General features: G+C 46.1%; 1 protein-coding gene across 10 annotated transcripts in view; it reads left to right on the top strand.

Moving 5' to 3' along the window:
• tox2 (TOX high mobility group box family member 2) overlaps nucleotides 1–19,411 on the top strand; it is a 112,995-nt gene that overhangs the window by 83,117 nt on the left and 10,467 nt on the right. For 8 of the 10 annotated variants that reach the window (XM_076025213.1, XM_076025216.1, XM_076025212.1 and 5 more), the window contains 2 exons: nucleotides 13,164–13,430; nucleotides 14,514–14,744. In XM_076025213.1, coding sequence (XP_075881328.1) covers nucleotides 13,164–13,430; nucleotides 14,514–14,744 — 498 coding nt within the window. The remainder of the gene's footprint in view (nucleotides 1–13,163; nucleotides 13,431–14,513; nucleotides 14,745–19,411) is intronic. The other 2 variants (XM_076025219.1, XM_076025215.1) reach the window with 1 other exon arrangement.

Here is a 19,411-nt window from a genome sequence, read left to right as displayed (position 1 = left end):
TTGAAATGGATCCACTACATCTGGAGGTCAGGTCTTAGTTTCAATCTTGAGCACATTGGAAAGAGAAAGAAAAAAAAATCCATTAGGGTTCATCTTTCCTGCATCAGCCATTCTATTGTGGCTCTGCAGTGAGATCTGTTTTCATCAGGCAGATTCAATACGTGAGCTGGGCAATGAAAAGAGAGCAATAGAGTTGGATGAAGAGGAGTGGGGAGGGGGAGGAGAGGGGCGGCATTGTGAGGGAGGAGAGCACCAAGAAATTGCGAAAGGGCAGGGGGAGGAGGGGGGGTGAGTCTTATTTAAAACCAGCACCCCCCACTCCAGCGGATTCCATTATTAGATGTTTTGGAGATAATTCGCTTGAGTGAAATGAGGTTATTCTGTCCCGACAAAAAAAATGTTTTAACAAAAAGGAGCCGAGAGCTCCTGGATCTCACGCAGCCTCGGACCTCCAGCGTCGTTACCAAACATCTCGCCACGGGGGTGGGGGGGGGTGACGGTATAAACGCGAGATAAATAGGGCCAATTACATCACGGGAGAAATAAAAGGACCAGGAGCGATGCTGCAGTAGGTGCTCATCATGATAGCAGTGGGACGCAAGAGGCGGAAGTTTTAGCGTTAGCTTTTCTTGTGCAAAAGCTAAAATTTGCATCGGCGGAAACAAAATAAATCATAGCTTTGGCCAAATCTTGCCAAATTTATCTGGCATATTCACAATCTCAATCTTTTGCACGGTCTAGCTATGCTAGCTCAAGTCACAGATCCAACAGTTTAGGGGCGGAGTCCAAGCTTCAGCCCTCTTATGATTGGTCATTTAATAGTTAAATAAATAAATAAACTAACTTTCCGGATGAACACATCTATTTCAAAATAGATGTCTTTATTTTCTTTTTCTAAAAATATAGAGTCATGCTAATGTACATACTATCTTTATTAGCGTTAGCGATGTCGAACATATAAAATGAAGATAAAAATCACGCCATTAACCCTCTCAAACGGCCATTGAAGTGAGTCCACGGGCCGTACATGGGGGGAAAAAAAGCACCAACTAAACACAGCAACACAACTTCCTGATGAGTATCGACCGACCCTGACCCTGGTTTCCAACAGTTGTCCAACAACAACCTCTTCTTGTGTTTTCGCGAAGCCAAACCTGAGGGGCAGCGTTGCTGGTGACGGTGTCGGGGTGAAGCCCCTCCTGGTCAAACCTGATATCTCCCGCAGAGCTCCTCTTACTGATGCACTTGGCAGAGCCGCCCTCTCTCTCTGTTAATGCTCCCGCTGTCATCCGCCAGCTCCAAAACACATTAGACATTTAATAGCAGCGCTCAGGTTGCACGGATCTTATCTGCCGATATGCATCGTTTCTGGACGTCGAAAGCTGCCCCCTGATTGGCTATCGTCGAGCTCTTTATTTACACAGGAACAAGCCAAAGGGATTTTTTTTTTTCATTTTTATTTATTTATTTATTTATTTATTTTCCGCAGGACTGGGCGGAGCTGCAAATTCAATTATTGTTTCTGTTAAATGGCCCCTCAAATGCACGTGAGCAGCATCTGCAGCTGAAATGAATTTGCATATTTTTTTAATAAGATTTTTTTTTTTTGGTTGCATGGTCGGTCGACGATGCACGAGATATGAGCCGTCGTCAGACCGGCTGTGTGTGTGTTGATGTTTTGAATATGTAACAGATGATGAATGGGTAATCAGTCACAATGGCCATGTGTTGGCCCTGCTACATCACTCACATTAGGTTTATTCACAAAATTAGGAAATATCCAGTTACAACAACCAAAATGAAAAAAACAGATAAATTGTTTTTCCCATTCCCGACTTTCGCGCTTAATTGGAATATGCACAAAACAGACAATGGCCAATTGTCCAATGAGGATACTTGGATTTGGGGCAAGGTTTTTCTGCGATGTAGTTTTCATATTTTATGCTATGCGGGAGATTTTCTTCTTCTTTTTTTTTGTCAGGCATGCCAAAAATATCAAAAAATAACAAAAATTCGAACCTGAAAAATGCCAATTTTCATATGAGACCGGTCACATCTTCCGGTCTCATTTTTGCGATGCCTGCTGCATGCTTATGCATGAAAATAAAATAAAAAAGAAGAAAAACATTCTTGCATAGATGTAATAGAAAACTTCCGCGTCACCCGCCTCGCCTCAAATCAAAGTACTCAAATTAGACCACTCGCCCCTAATCCGTTTTTGTCCATGTTCTAACTGAGCTCAACATCGGGAAATGGAAAAACCATGAGTTAAATATTTTTTCATTTTGGTTATTGAAATAAAGACACATCATTTCCTTCTGTCTTTGGCTTTAGTTTTATTTTGAAAAACCGAATGAAGGAATGACATGGATGATTCACATCACTCCCAGGTCTCATCTCATCTCTTACTTTTTCCCAGCATGCAAGGCTGATGGTCAGAGAGTGGTAGTGCCCCCCATCCCCCCAACCCCCCATCCTCCCTCCCTTTCTCCTCCCCCTCCCGCCAACTATCTGCCGCCTGCATTTATATTCAAAGTCTCCCCTAATTTTCCCTTTTGTCGGCCCACATCGGAATACGAGGATTTTCCTCGGCGGGCTCTTTTATCTGGAGTTGTCGAGGTTAATTATCGGCCGTTAATCCCGACCCGATTGTCATGTTAAGTTTGCGCGCAAAGCTCTTCACTTCCTTCCACCTCCTCCTCCTCCTCCTCCTCCTCCTCCTCAAATTTTGGCTCTCGCGGCGGGCGTCCCGTGCCGCCAACCTGCGTGAATGAAACACGAGGCGGAATGTCAGCTGAACTTGTCACCGACAAGCCGGGATGAATTAATGATAAAGGAGCAGAGGTGTGTTTTAATGTGTCGGCCCCCTGGTGGAGGGTCCGGGCCCGGGTCTTTTATCGCAAGCCGCGCACCTGCTGTTTTTTGGGGGTTTTTTTGCTGTGTGTGTGTGTGTGTGTGTGTGTAAACACGGGAATTGGAGGAATAAAAGGCGGATTAGCGGATAATTCTAAGCGAAATAAAAACGAACAATGCGGCTGCGCTGTTATCGAGCGCCTCCTCGGCCACGTCGCAATCAGAGGCTTTTGGACTTTTCTGTCCGACGCCGACCTGAAACTCGTCTTACCTTTTCTTGCCTCTGTGAGAATTTTGCGGCCTTTGAAGCCTCGTTTCCCACTTTCTCGTCCGGACGGAGAAAATAAACCCATTTCTCCTTTAAAAGACCTTCGTTCACAGTCATATTTTATTTTTTTTCGGAAGGGATTAGAGCGTCTGTTGGAAATGATGGAATGTCTGTCGCCTCTTCCACCTGCAGTCCAACAAGCCCGCTGATGGAATGAATCTCGCCGTCGTTATTCCGTCTTTGAACCATCAACGCCCAAATTTCCCCAACTTGTTATTAAACGGTTTTCTTTTCTTCTTTTTTCCTCCTTCTCTTTTGTTCAGGTGGTGCTTATTTATTTTCAAATTGTCCCAAGGCTAATGTTCCGTTTGCCATTTCGCAATCCCCCACTCCCCCCCATGCCCCCACCCCGCCCCGTAAATGAGCCGCCGTGGCCGTAAATCACCGGACAAACAGAGACCCCGCGCCGGCCCCCCCAGAACGGCTCCCAGATTTATGTAACACATTCATGTTTTTTCACTTCCTCATTTTTAGAACTGCACTGGTAAAGCCCAGCTAATAAAAGGTCCTATTAATATTTTTTTCTGTTGCTTAGCAACAGCAGGCAGCAAGTAATAGCATTCTGTGGAAAAATAGATGACCGATAAGGAAAAATTCAATTCTTTTCTCATCTCCTGGGAGAAAGTGCCTTATTTCGCTGGCAATGTGATATGAAACTGTAGTTGAGTATTAAGAAATATCTTAAAAGAATATACAGGTTATTTTCCAATTTCATCTGTTTGGGTGGCGGGGGGGATTATTTTTTTTTTATTGCCGGCTGAGATGGCAGCTCATCTATTTTCCTCCACCCAGATAGAGCCAATTAACCTCCTGAATTAAGCTAATCAGAGGATAAGGTGCCGACTTCATTTCTTTGTTTTTAATCACACATTTTTGAGAGATGGTTCTGAAAGCAAACGCTTGCACACACGCACGCACACGCACGCACACTCGCGCAGATGATGAACTTTAAAGGGATCAGCGCGGTGTGAATATAATTGCATTTCATTTCTTTCTCAGGTGTAATTTCACATTGTTGTGCGGCAACACGTCTCTATTCCGAGATTCTCAATGAGAAAGAAAAAAAGAAACCCTCACCCCCGATATGAGCTCACCATCCCAATCGAAACCAGTAGGAGGGGCGTCTGTGGCAAGTTTTCAATTCTAGATTATTTTATCACGTCACGCTTCCCAAAAACAAACAAAACAGACAAACCAAAAAACCCGACGTGCCAGACGTCTGCGTCGTCCGCCCGCGACTACAGACGCGATCGACAGCAGCTTTCAAGAACAGAAGCTGGAAGACAACAAAAAGGAGATCCAGTCGCAGCAGATAGCCGGCGTTATGAGGCCGACGGAGAGCGAGATAAGGGATTTCATATTACACTTAGCCAACGGGCCCCTGCTGAGATTTATCATGCCATGAAATCATGTCCATATTGCACCGCGCCCTATCTCGGCCATCCATCAGCTCATTGTGCTCTCACCCACCAGGAATATTCCGCCCCGGTGACGGTGGAGCACCGTTCCATGTCATCTCACCCAGAGATGTCTCCTAGCAGCAGCAGCAGCAGCAGCAGCAGCAGCAGCAGCAGCAGCAGCAGCAACACAACAGTGCCACTCTTACAGGCCCGTGTGCAAAAGAGTTGGTCGCCGTTTAACACACTTGGTGCTTTCATGACGGCAGAAATCGCGCATTCATCCCCAGTGATAATGACGCATTGGTGGAGAAGAGAGGTGGTTGTGCTAGAAGACAACCTCCTCAGTAACATCCATGACAAAGTTGTTTTGTTTTTTTCTGAGATCATAGTTGGTTAAAATGAAAAGAAAAACATGTGAATATTCAAAATTACTGAACGCTGGAATGACTGGTTGACTGGCTTTAGGAAGGAGCAGCGACAACAGTTACATATATCATCAGTTATCTATATGTAGCTTATTAAAATGATTATATCAGTTACAAACTGCAGCTGACTAAAACACTGGTTTTGGTTACTATTGGGAATAAAATGAAAGTCATGGTGTAAAAAATGTTATATTGGGAAGGAAAAGATTTTGGGACGCACTGGGTCATGTGACCACCGACATCCAAAATGGGCTCAGGGTGCTTCCAGATTCCAGATTCCAGATGTGGCTGACTATTTATTTATTTTATTTATTTATTTATTCATTTTGGTTGGGTGGGGGGGGTTGTTGGCATTGGACCGGGATCCTGCTTTGTGGAAAGAGGATGGTTGGACAAAGGGTCACTAAGGTGGGAGACCACCCCAAAAACGTCGGAGTAAATTATTTGTGAAAAACAAGAAAACCCAGCGACCGCCGATGGGAAAGTCGACGTAAAGCTTAAAAAAAGGGGGAATCCTAAAACTAAATACATTTGAATGGGCACTGGTGGTCTCGCCGCTAAAATCACCTCACCGTGACCTCTACACACTACACACACACCACACACACGCACACACACACACTCTCATCGTTGGTCTCCTATATAGCCTTTTGTCTTTCTTTTTTTCCTTGTTGTTTTGCCAGCGTGACGGGCGCGCCCATACGGCAGCACGCACGCGCGCACGTGCACGCACAAAGAGCGTTTGACGCTGCAGTCAGGGGTCTCATTAGCGGGGAGCACGGGAGCCCCCCTCAAGCCCCTCACCCCCCACCCCACCCCACCCCCCCAGCCTGTCAAGAGCAGCGTGTCCCCCCTCCGATCCTCACACACACACACTCACACACACACACACACACACACACAGTCTCCTGCGCGTGTCATGTCAGCCGAGGCTCTGATGCTCTGACGCTGTTCTTCTTTGTGGAGGTGAGCTCAGAGACACGCCCGGGCTGGTGCGAAGGGGAAGGGGGGGGGGCGAGACACAATGAGGGGAGAACAAGAGAGAAATAGAATATATGTGTGTGTTTGTGTGTGTGTGTGTGTGTGTGTGTAGAGGGGGAAAAAGAGGGAAGAAGAAGAAGATGGAGAGAGGTGAGGAGGGAGAAAATAAAAGCAGAGGAGCTGCTGACATTAACGGTAATGAGTGAGACGGAGGACATGCGCCGTGGGGGACATCATGACACGACCACGTGCAAATCAAGCGCGGCCGCCACAGTGTCACTCCCGCCGCCGCCGCCACTCAAGACTGCTTTCAAAGCCAACGACAAATTTATTATATAAGGAAAAAAAAAAAAAAACTGCACAAAGCATTTTGAAAGAAAATGATACGGATACACAGAGGACCAGCTGGGCCTCTTGAATTGCAGGTGTTCCAATGACTAATGAGTCACGGCCCAAATCTTGGGCGGACTGAGCTGACACGAAGGGGGTCACAACGTGGCCACGCACACCTAGCGGGTCGGTTTGTTGCGTTTGCAATGAGTGTTTCTTCAAAGGTTCTGAAGCTTTGAGTGCAAACAGGAGTGAGTAACACCCACCAGCCACTTTATAAAGTGCACCCTGTTCCTAATAAAGGTGCATGGTGTACCTAATAAAGTGGCTCAGAGATGCCACTCAGTCATTTCAGTTCCTGTCGCCTGTCCTGTCCATTCTGACCTCTGACCCCTGGACGTCAACCAGGCATTTTCCGCCACCGGATATTTTCTTTTCTTCTATTTTGTAAAAAATAAAGTTCAAAATTCAAAGTCACTTCGGTCTTGGAGATTCTGACGTTCGCTCGAGCTTCAGTGAGTCAAGGCACCGGGTCCGCGAGGATCATCCGCTGTTTGTGCAAACAAGCGACTGTCTGTGTGTCTTGTGGCTAGCAGCGCCCAGTGCTATTATTCAGCGAGTTCTGTCGCAGCGTCTCAACTCGGCCGGTTCGCAGCTTTTTCTTTACTTGAATGCAACAACGACGAAAAACGTCTCTCTTTTAAGATCACCGCCTGAAACAATCGTCCGTCTTCGCAGCCCATTTATCTTCCGCTGGAGTCTTCTGGCACCGTTGTGTTGGCCTTGACGCCCCTTGCCAAAGAGAGTTTACCGCAGTGGGATCGTTTCGCGGCGCGGTCGGGAGAAAGAAAACAGGCATGAAGTCTTTTTCACACCGGGGGGAAAGCAGAGCGAGGAGGGAAGGCGGGGGGGGGGGGCCGCAAAGTTCCAACATTATCTTTTTTTCAGATTTGTTTGTTTTGCGTGTTTGCTGTTTATCCGCGTGGCTCAACTTACAAGTCATTACCGCTTAATTTTTTTTTTTTTTAAATGATAAATGGCGTTGGCAGGGTCTCCGCTTGGCTTTGACAGATGAAATGGCAGTCATTTCATTTCTGCTGGCGACTCGAGACTTTCTTGAAATAAACTGCGCGTTCCGAAGTTTACAGTAATGACTCCCTTCATGTCACGGCAGCGTGGACGAGGCCGCTTTACTCATTTATTTATCTATTTATCATTGGCGATATCGCCGTTTGGCTGCCAGGTGAATTGCTTGATCGCAGTTCACAGCACAACAGGTAGCGAGAGCAGCAATGCCACATATTTATCCGACGTGTATTTCGCCTCTCTCTGTTTTTTGGGACTCCGGCTTGTAATCGGGACTTGACGGACGCAACCTCGGCGTGGTCTTGTTTCGGCAACGCTGCCAAGCTGCGGAAAAATAAAGAGCTCGCTTTGGCTGCTTTACACCTGGAATCAAAGTCCGCTCGTCTTATCAGATGAAACTCCACCGCTTTATTTTTTTTTCCTCTCAAAGCTACGGACCGATTCCGACACCTTCGTCTTTCTTTCCCTCGAAACATCTCAGGGAACGCTGCCCGTCGCATCTGCTCACTTAGCAGCTGTCTGATGCCACTCGAAGGCGGCTTCTTTTTTTTTTTTTTTTTTCCGCCTTTCATAATTAAGTAGCGTGTGATTCATAAGTCCACACGCTTATTAATTCCAGCCTCGCTCGCTCGCTGGAGTAAATGACGCTGCTGGCTGAACACGAGCTCCGCTAACCGGAGACACGGATGAGGCAGGACAAAGTTGTTAGTGTTGTTGTGGCCCAAGGGGGGGCCAATGAGAAGCAGCCTCTGAGGGCCTGGGGTAAATTGGGTGGGAGGGGGTGGGGGGGCGCATCCCATTCCCCTCCCAACACGACCTGAAGAAGGCGCGCACGGTCGCTGTGTTTTGTGCGACGGCTGCTGCTGCCGCTGCTGCGGTTTTATTCATTTATTTATTTATTTTCCTCTCTGAAGGATCAGTCTCAAGCGCGCCTCTAATTAAAGCTGTCACGGCCGGCTGCCTGCAGGGATAATGTTCTATTATTACAGTCATTTGTTTCAATTAAACGCCAGCTGATTTTACAACAGCCCCCCGCAAAACCTGCGCAAGTGAGCCATCACTCCAAAACAAGATGGCTCCGGTCGAGCGGAGGAGCGAGGGGGGAGGGACGGGGAGGGGCGCATGTGAGTGTTTAGTCGTAGGGGGGGAGGGGCGGCGGTGGGCGGGGCCGGCGGCCCAGCGGCGCCGTTCAGCGGCGACGTGACGCTTTAAAATGAACAATTTCCAGCAGGTTAATTCCTGTTGAAGGGAACCGGAAGCGAGGAGGCAGCAGCGGACTGTTGAAGGGGAGTGAAGTGTTATTGATGAGAAATGCTAATACTCTAATATCATAGGTACGAATGTTAGTAGGTTAAGTATGGGATGAGATGTTCTGAGTTATCTGCAGACTGCAGACGTGGCAAACTGAAGACTGCGGTACTAATATTAGTTATTCTTAAGCTGATTCTCTCCACCTTTCTGATCAATGAGGAAACAAGTACACGGAACAACACAAGGTTTTGGGAAAATTGTTTTTTGTGAGCTAAGTAAACCGATTTCTAGGTATTTATCATGTTCCTACTTTATGTACATTTTAATCATTTATCTTTTTTTGTTTGACTCTTTTTGGAATTTTTGAGCAGATAAATATAGATGCCCGTTTACCAGTCGAGTTTTTTGGATAATTGATGGTGCGAGGCTACTCAGTCAGGGATGTAAGCATGCACAATATAAAGATGATATCATAGCCATCGTACACGGAGGGAAAGAAAAAAAAAAGAACGAAAAGCTATTAGTTTTGTCGTAATCTCGCACAACCTGCTCATTCAAATAATGAAACAGATGCCACTCCGGTTCAGCGGCCATGAGGACAGAGCAAGGTTAGCTGCGTGACCGCTCTCCTCTCCCACCCCCCACCCCCACCGACCCCCCTCTACGCTGGTGGTCAAATCCCCCTCACCTAAATCAAATGGTGCAGGCAATCGGAGCGGCCGTAAAACCATTTCAAAGGTGGGGTCAGCCGGAGCGGGCCCGACAATGGCTTGTGTGATATTCCATCTCGCGCACAGTGTGCTCCACGTAATTGCAAAGCCTTTGTTATTTGACTCCCATTTGACTATGATGTACAAGATGTGAATACAAACACGACAGGCGGAACCCGCCGGATCGCGGCGAGTTTCCCGCCTTCACATCACAGTTTAGCTCCGGTCCGGCTGCTCACCGCCGAAAGGCGATGTCTAAGCGTCCCCGTGCTAACTTTATAGATCGTTTGAGGTCAGTGGGTGGGGCGTGGGGGGGGGATAGGAGGGTGGTTGCGTCCCTTTCCATTTGCACTCCCCCTGCTTTTTGCCGTTGCTAAGCCTATTTGCATCATTCCCAGCATCCTCTTTCCTTTTTCTGGCTGCTTTGCCTCCCGTGTTTATGAGGGACCCTCATCTCCCGCCGAGGCTTTAGCAGCAAACAACTCGGTCGCTGGAGGTTAAGCACGGCTACAGCCAGGAAAATACAACTTAATGAATAATCTAAACATGAAAATCTGGACATTTGACGGTCGTAGTCGGAGATGTTCCGTACGTAAAGAATCGGAATGCGTAGCGTGCTAAATGCACACCGCCCTGTTAGCCATCTCTCATGCAGCACCTTGGGTCATCTCTTCTGAAGATGCCATTTAGAATTAGCATACAGTACCTATGGCAACTGGCAACCTTTGTCAAATGCTCCTCGCATTTGTGCCGCTCTGGCCTGATGGTGCTACATGATAACTTGCTTCGGTCTCATGCTCACATTTCACAGTTCGCACGAAAAACCATGGTTGGGAGTAAAGGCCTGCTTTGGGCAATTAGCACCAGCAGTGATGGGAAGTAGCGTGGTATACTGACACATATTCATGTCTGCAATGGGCTGATGTAAACGCCAAAAGTCCCATATTTTACTCATCATCAGATCTTTATTTTTCATCCCAGACTCCACTAGAGCAGTGTTTTTCAACCACACTAGTGTTCCATGAGATAATGTCAGCTGTGCGGTGAAAAATTCACTTAATTGGTCTAAAAAAATACAACATTCCATTGTTAAGTGAGTGTTGTCCTTTAAAAGGAATGTAGGCCCATTTCCCTCCCTCAGTTCCTCAGCTAGATATCAGCTTTGTGTGCATCTGAACAGGCCCAGGTTTCACACTGAGTGAGTATTAATAAATTAAGAGACTACATTGTCATAATTATCGTCAGAAAAGGCTGAAAAACACTGCGCTGGAGCAGCTACATTCACAGCACTCTTATTTACCACCTACAAAATGCTCAGTTTTAGCATCCTTCGAAAAGTGTTGCTTTGATGGACCTTCCACATGTTTTTGTCAGTCTGTCAGAGTATGTGTGTGTGTGTGTGTGGGAGGGGGAGGGGGGTATTAGTGCGGTCTCCTTGCCCTTTGTGACATTGCAAAGGGCTCGAGTGGAGAAAGCAGATAAACAGAGGGACGGGCTTTTTCATTTTGAGAGAGTTCACTGGGAGGCTGAAGACTCATCTTAGCATTAGAAAACATTGGTAGAGTGACTTTTCCAATATGAGACCTTTCACCTACTTGCTTTAAAACGTCTTTATTCCTCTGCAAGAACGGGGCGTCTTCTCACAAAAGGCATTACCATAATTTTACAAATCACCGTATTTGAAATAGGTTCTCCTTGAGTACAAGCCAGCTATTGAATGACCCACTGTTTGCCGAGTACCTGCCCCCACCCCCCAACCCCCACCTCAGCTCCTTCACTCGGCACATCTCCTTCTTGTTGATATTAAACATGGCGGTGCTCAGATTAAAGGGTGTCAATTTTGCCTGGAGGCTGTTGCCATGGGAACAGGTCTGCTACAGCTATGATAGCCCATTCATGTTTGATTAATTGGTTTTTCAATGCTTCTTGCTTTGTGAGGGCCCTCGCACTCCACGGAAAATGGAAAATTAATGGATTCCCTTCTCGGTTCTCTCACTCCTTCCCCTGTTTTCCCGTCCTCCTCCTGGTTCTGCCGGAGCCGTTTGCCGCCGTCTTTTAAGAGGAGCTCCGGTGGCGTTCTCCAAACGTGATTAGACTGTGGAGACGGCCGTGGAGACGGCCGTGGACGGACGGATGGCAGTTTAAGGGCGGCTCTTTTGAAAGGGAAAGGGAAGATGTTTTGGTACAACTGCTGCCTTTTGTGCGCAGCCTCAGAGAAATCTCATGCTATGTGAGTACTGGGGCTTCTTCAAAGGAGGCAGAGCCTCGCGCAGCACCACCTTGTTGTGCATTTTTATTCCAGCGGTCCACCGGGACCAATTACGATTAGAGGAGAGCCGAGCCTTCATCTCTGAACCTCTGCCTGTGTTTATCAAGACCTCAGATGCCTGGGCCTTCTCAATTTGATCTTTTTAAGACTCCACTAATGTGTAATGTATTATTTAACTCATGAATGTTTCAAAAAGCCAACAAATGCTGGTTCATCACTTTCTCATCTTTAAATTGCCAAAACATTCCCATTTGTGCAAGCATTAAAAGCATCCTTTGGTCGGGGAGAGCGTTCTGTCCTGATGAATCGTGAAGAAACGCTTTTGATGTGGTTATTATTGAATATCCTTTAAGGCTGCTAAGAGCAGAACTTGGTGTGAGTCTGATTCTGTAATGACTCTGAAGCGTGCTCAGCATGGGGATGGGGGGGATGGGAGAGGGTGTTCTCGAGCTGAGAGCGCTGCTTTTGTTTCTATTTCGGCTCTGCAAAGGTGTAATTTTATATGGCACAAGGTGACAGTTCTCGCTTTGGTAGCACACGAAGAGCATAAAATATCTGCAGGGGGTTGATAGAGTTCTTGTGCAATGCCGCTGACGCAACCATTGCTTCAAAAGGTGTTGAGATTTTTAGATTTTTTTTTTAAACTTCTTCAAGAAGACTAAAAACCACCAACCAGGTCACGGTTTCTCCGGGACGCTGTGGGATAGCAGTTGTTGCTTTTCCCACTGAAAAGAAATGAAGTCTTCAGATGCACTAATCAGGGACCTTGGGACAGATCGCCATCAAGGGAAGCAGCGTCGGTCGATGGCGATACCAATCAGCTGAGCGGCCAGTTTTTTGTAACTAATGTCTCATATATTTGGCATTCCCTAATCTGTAAACAAGAAAAATGTCTTCTTCATCAAACTACAGGTCAGTAAGAGAAAATAAACAGTCTGCAGGTGTAGAAATAAATCTAAAACTAAATAAGACAGAAAATCGTCAATGTGCTTTTGCTGGATAACTCCACTTTGTTGGAATAAAAATGATGACCAGACTGAGAACTTTTGTATTATATATCATAGTGATGTGCGATACCACAGATTTACATTCCCATCTGTTTCCAAGTACAAATCAATATATATCGGTCGCAATACTTCAATAGGGAATCCATCCTAAAATGTGACATCTTGCGTATCGATCCGCAACAATGCAGTATCACAATACAGAGCACAGGTCGCCAAGTACAGTGACCTAAATGTTGCTGTGATATCGCAGAGCAGATGCTGGTGGTCAATTCCTACAGCCACCAATGAAATGAACCAAACCTTTAAGAAAGGAGAAGCTTCCTCACCACCAGCATTAGTTTAACAACGAGTCAGATCAAACTGTAATACATAACGCGTGATTCTTCCACCCCCTTTTTTGCTTATTTTACTGAAATTCAACATCCAGACATCGTTTTGGCTATTTTTTGCCCAAGTCGACGTGGCCTCGGCGGTAGTTGGCGTAGCTAGCAGCAGTAAAGCTGGTGTTCTTCTCTCGCCCCAGATGCAGGAGATGGCTTTGCACCACCACCAGCTGCAACTCCATCACCAGCACCCAGACGGATCTCGTTACGAGCGTGCCCATAGTCACCCCCTGATAAACTGCTCACCTTCAATACTGGCCAGGCCCATGAGCGCACTGACCCAACTGCACCGTCAGGTCAGCCGCGGTTCACTGCCTCATGGCTCCCCGTCACCCCCCGGGAGCAAATCGGCCACGCCCTCCCCCTCCAGCTCCAATCAGGAAGAGGAATGCGATCCTCATTTGAAGGTACTGACGTGGCGACGCTTCTCCAGCTTATGGTAGCAGAGTAGAGCTCTGTGTTGATCTGAGGTGGGGATTCAGCTCCCTGTGATTGTATCGTGGCCATATGGAAAATTGGAAGATGTTAATTTTTCCTCTGGTGACCAAAGATGTGATTCTTATTCAGTAGTTTTCAGCTACACTATTGTGTGTGGTGTGGTTGAGTACTGTCATATTTTTAAAGAAAAAAAACTATTAGGACACAATTTAATTTGAGGGGGGGAAGCAAATTTAGTTGGGATTTTTTTTTTGTGCTTTTTTTCATATATTTGCAGCAGCACATTTCAAAAACTGTGTCACAATTGAAAAATATAGAAAATATCAAGTCTTTCTTTTTGTACTCTCTGTGACGGGTTCCTTCACTTTTCATTTTTCACATCTGCCAGGAGAAGCGATCCACTGTATATGTACCTTGACAAGGAATACTCAGTCATGTTCACACTACTGCATTCAACTCATACTGCTAAGACATTCAGAAATTGAATACATTTTGCAGCAACAATGACAATAATACAAACACCATCACAGTGTTTGAACTTCACCGTACGCATGAGTACAGCTCGCGGCGCACTGAGAGTGGGATACTCCAGCAAACTTGCCCCCCCCCCTCCCCCTCCTTATGCATCTTTGCTGTGTGAGTGCGTGTGTGCGAGCAAAAACGATCACCGCCTCTCCTATCAGTAAGTTATTCCATTCGCTCGCTCCGATTCATTCCGAGACCACATCAAAGCCAGAGAAGATACAGCAGGCCATCTAAAATTCCGTTCACCCTTGGCATGAAACGCTGGGATTTATGACTTGCTGAAAGCCAGAAAACAGAAGATTAAAAAAAAAAACAAGAGTTGATACCAACTAACAGATGTTGTTGTTGGGGGAAAAAAACACAGGGTGCGAATTAAGAGATTGATTCAGGGCACTAATGAAGCGAACATGCATCAACCGGGACCCCGATTCTCCAAGCGTTGACCGCAGACTTCCGTTAAAGAACCAGCATGCATTTACATGGGGAGGAATCCATAAAAAAAATGTTTGTCTCTGTTGGTCTTTCAGCTCACGGGCGAGAAGCGGCCATCTTCAGAGATGATGAAGCCCAAGCCCAAACCCCAGAAGAAGAAGAAAAAGAAGGACCCCAATGAGCCCAACAAGCCCGTGTCGGCCTACGCCCTCTTCTTCAGAGACACTCAGGCGGCCATCAAGGGGCAGAACCCCAACGCCACCTTTGGGGACGTCTCCAAAATCGTGGCCTCCATGTGGGACGGACTCGGGGAGGAGCAAAAACAGGTACGTTCATATGGGGACGCGGAGGAAAACGTTAGCTAGCAAGCTTCTTGTAGACACACGCTGAAATCCCTGCATATAAACCCTGGAGAACATATATATAGATATACACACACACCGTACATGCTCCTGTGAAAAGTGGCCGGCCTTATTGGTTGCCGCCCTCTCTTTCATGTGCTGAAGAGTCCTTAACGGGCAGCTGCGCTGAGAAGCCCAACTTGTCCCTGATTACCATGCTGCTACGCTACGTCGCGCGCGCAGGGTAAATTGCAGGCTGCAGCACTTTGGATGAAAGCTCTTTAGAAATCCAGCCGTTCGCCGTCAGGTGTTCTTAACACCATTTTTCAGACCTTCTGTTGAGGTGTTTCACACGGCGGACGATATCTGACCGGGCGGAGCAGCGTGATGCACGTTCACGCCTTCGTCAGCGGACGAAAGTCGGCGGCGGCGGCGGCGGCGGCGGCGGCGGCGGCGGCGCAGGTGTAAATCAACAAGGCAGACTGAATAAAAACATTTTGTGTGAGTCACGGAGAGAGTGGCGCCAAAGAGGGATTTTGTGGAAAGGTTTTAAAATGAGAATGAAAACACAGCAGAGTGGCCAGTCTCATTTTTTCTCAGCGAGGTATTGTGAAGCCGTGGTTACGTACCACGTAACTTCAGGTGCAATTTTTATTTTTAAAGGTCACAATTTATGAAAAAATTACTTTACTACCAGTTTCAGACAATAAAATCTGTGGCCAGTCACTGAAGTCAGCTAAAAATGACAACAACAACAACAACAACTCCACCCTCTGCTTGTTACACTTTTCAGAAAGCTGTAAATCAGCTCTTTGTGATGTCACTGCCCCTTTCCTCATGGGCAAATTTTTGGAGGCTGAAAACAGAGGGCTACATATGCGGGGAAAGTTAACAGCTGGGTTTTGAATGTGTTACTTTTAGAGATACAGATATGAAAAATTGGAGAAATACTAAATGCACCAAAAGTTGAACCCGCTAATTAGTTCTATTACTCCACAGTCCAGATCTAGTCAAAATGTCACGGGAGAAATGGCAGCCACACCATTTTCCTCCAAATTACAGACGCTTTTAATTAAACCCCGCCCTTCTCCCGTGGACACAATTAACATTTTCTCCGCTTGGAAACGGTTCCATCCGGCACATTTGGTGTTCAACATTCCACACCAACACACAAAGTCAAAGGGGCTTTCTTTTTTTTTTCCTGTTTCCATGTGACTGCGACAGCGGAAAATGAATAGAAAAGAAGACAGTCTGATGATCTTGTGCGAAACTGGATATTTTGGCTGAATATCCAGCTGCCGTGTGCAGCCTTTTGGATGTCAAATGAAAGCACCTGTCTCTATGACAAAGTGGAGGCCATTTGACTCCAGCACCAGCCACCATGAGCTGCACAGCCCAGCCGGCGTGCACGTGTGTGTGTGTGTGTGTGTGTGTGTGTGTGTGTGTGTGTGTGTGTGTGTGTGTGCATGTGTGGGGTTTTTTTCCTCCCTCTCTCACTCTCTCTCTCTCTCTCTCTCTCCTCCACCAAACCTACTTTATACGATGGACTTTGGAGGCCGTCTGTCCGTTTTATTTGCAGTTAATTTTTTGCCGCCTTCGCCGGGCCTCTTCACCATGAATCTTCATTTTGCCGCTGACACCCTTGAATGTGAATTCCTCATTTCCTGTCCTTTTATTTATATCTGGCGCCGGGTGATTTGATCATGCCGGGAATACAAGATTAGCAATTGCCTTGTCCTTGCTCTTGCCCCCAAGGACATCTGCTCCTGAAATGTTATTGTTTGTGCTTCTTAACCCCTTGCGCCCCGCTTCCTTTCTCACCTTTGATTTTTTTTTTCTTTCCTTGCTGCCGATTCAGCGCCTCCTCCTCTTCTCTGTCTCGCGCTGTTTGTCCTTCGCAGCGCAACGTGGGAACGGAGGAAAACGACCAAAGGTTGCATCATTAAAAGGGGAAAAAAGGCGAAACGTTCATTGCGCCGTTCCGCAGCTCGTTTCATTTATTTTTTTATTTTTCTTATTTGTTTGTGCACTCGTGTGTTTCATTGAATGCGTCATCACGCAAGATATGTAATTAACTCCAGCGAATGATGTCGGTACGGAATGAAATGCAGCAGCACGCCGGCCAGGCAATAATGCAGCAATTGGCCAAATGATTCCCTCTGACCAACAGGGCGGCGCACTCGCGGCAAGACAAATGACTTGAACTCGCTAACCGCGTCTCTCAGCATAATCGAATTGGAAAATTCTGCTTTTCTTTTTTGCTTTTTTTTTCTCCATATTTTCCTTCCAATTTTGAATACCGTGGACACTTTAAACATCCATTTCAATCCCTCCCCGCTCTCAATCCGTTGATGCGTATTCCGTTGCGCCACCCTTTTTCCCATTTTTATTTATTCTCCCCAAACAACGGCCACAGCGTCGCCTCCATAGGACTCGCGGGGTGCATTCTATAATGTCGCAGTCGGTCAGACCCTCTGGAGCCGCGTGGCAGCAGCTCAATGTAAACACCAGCCGTCCCCGACTCTCTTTCTCGCTTTTGTTTGAAGTAGAATGCGGCCCCCTGTTTCCAATTACCTATAGTACCTCTCAAACACACCATGCAGCTGAATTCGCATAAACGCACCGAAGGCAGCATGTTTTATTGCTGTATTTTATTGAAGAAACGATCTGAAGTTTTACGGTGTGATTTGTGGGAATTTTTTTTTTTCATCCTTCTTCTTCTTTAAACCCTGTTGTGCATTCTTCCCACTTCTTTGTTTTTTTTTCTCACGCTCAATGCCGCTCTTGAGTTCTGCTGAACAAAGTGTTTTTTTTTTTTCTTTTAAGTTGTGTTTATTAGTATAGGCTCGTTTTAGTATAAAGCTATTTTAAAACGTCTGCGATGTACATAGTGTTTTTATTAGTAGTGTTGCAGCTGTTCCCGAAGGCCATTAGTATATATAGAGCTGGGCCAGCTGCATCTCCCCCTGCAGTTGACAACAATCTAACCCAGGGATCACAGGAGAACATCTTACTTTTCAACAGTTGGAGTCATCCGAGCATTTTTTTTTTTTTTTTTTTACTGCGCTGGTTATGAAAGCGTGATACGGACGGAGTATGATGGGGTCTGGTAGAAGAGAAAAAAAAGAGGTTGTCCTTTTAAAGGAAGGAGCGTTGGTTGTTTTGAGTCTGGTAGCAATTACAGCACGGAAGATGAATGAGAAGGCTTTTGCTCAGGCAGAACGCGCCATGTACAGTCGGAGCGATGCGAACAAAGGCAGCGTCTTCTGCCTCTTTCAAGGTTCATGTTTAAAACGTTTAAAAAGTTTCGGGAAGGTTTAAAGGCCCAGCGAGTGAAATTTAAAGGGATCAACTGGCATGAAAAGGGATACAGAACTCAGATCCTTTTAGTTCTGCTGTTTCACTAAAAAATAATAAAATGTTGCGTTTTTATTGATTATTAAAATCAATAATAACGCAGCGTGTGTGTGTGTGTGTGTGTATGTATATATATACATATATATATATGTATGTATATATATATATATATATATATATATATATATATATATGTATATACATATATAAATATATATATATATATATATATATATATATATATATATATATATATATACATATGTGTGTATATGTATACATATATATATACATATGCATATACACATAAATATATATACAAACATGCATATGTAAAGATAAAAACAGAAACAGAATTTAGATCAACACTGCAGTACCCTTTGTGACCATTGGCGGCTTCTCATTTTGAACGTGCCTTTAATTGTTAAACACACATCTCCCTGCCCTTCCCCCCTTTCCTCCCCTCTCCGCCTCTCCCCCTCTCTCAGCGGCCAGCCGGTCGCCGGGGTAATCGCTCCCCTCCAAAGTCGGCAGGGGTGCGCGCGCCGTTATTGTCTCCTGTAATTAACTGGTTATCAAACAAGAACATTTCATTAAGGTACAATTAGAGGCTAATTCAGGCAGGGCACCTCTGTGTCGGGATTACGGCGGAGGCATACGCTCTCCCCCTCGCAGCTTTGTTATTTTTAATTCACGCTGACCTGCAGCCTCCGACGGCCTCAGCCGCTAATGAACCTACTCACTTTGGAATAATTAGACATCCTTAGGCATGGTAATTTATTTAAAAGTACGTGTCGCCGCGCGAATCATTAGCCCCAGTAAATTTAATTTGGAGTTAAAGCTGCGGGGAGCAGTTTGGGGTTCGTTCAAGAGCCGGCCACAGATCCGTCAATATTTAAGGGGTTAAAGGTGAATAAATGGGTGTCGCTTCAATTATTCATGTATTTTTTATGGGGGGGTCTCTTTTTTCCCAACAAAGACCCTTATATAAAGGTCCAGTGTGTAAAGTCTGGCTTAATTTATGATTTTTAACAATGACCGAAAGAACAAGATTGCAGATACAAGCGTTTCCTCCGTAGGGTGGCTGGGCTAAGGCACCCTTAGGGACAGGGTGAGGAGCTCAGTCACCCGGGAGGAGCTTGGAGTAGAGCCGTTGCTCCTCCACATCGAGAGGAGCCAGCTGAGGTGGCTCGGGTATCTGTTTCGGATGCCTCCTTGGACGCCTTGCTGGAGAGGTGTTCCACCCATGTCCCACCTGGGGGAGACCCCAAGGAAGACCCAGGACACACTGGAGG

This window comes from Nelusetta ayraudi, unplaced genomic scaffold (assembly GCF_046127955.1).
Source record: "Nelusetta ayraudi isolate G7.1 ecotype Tasmania unplaced genomic scaffold, CSIRO-AGI_Nayr_v1 ptg000017l, whole genome shotgun sequence".
In the NCBI taxonomy this organism is placed as follows: Eukaryota; Metazoa; Chordata; class Actinopteri; order Tetraodontiformes; family Monacanthidae; genus Nelusetta; species Nelusetta ayraudi.
Note: the sequence above shows the minus strand (reverse complement) of the source record. Positions and strands in the feature narration are given on the sequence as shown.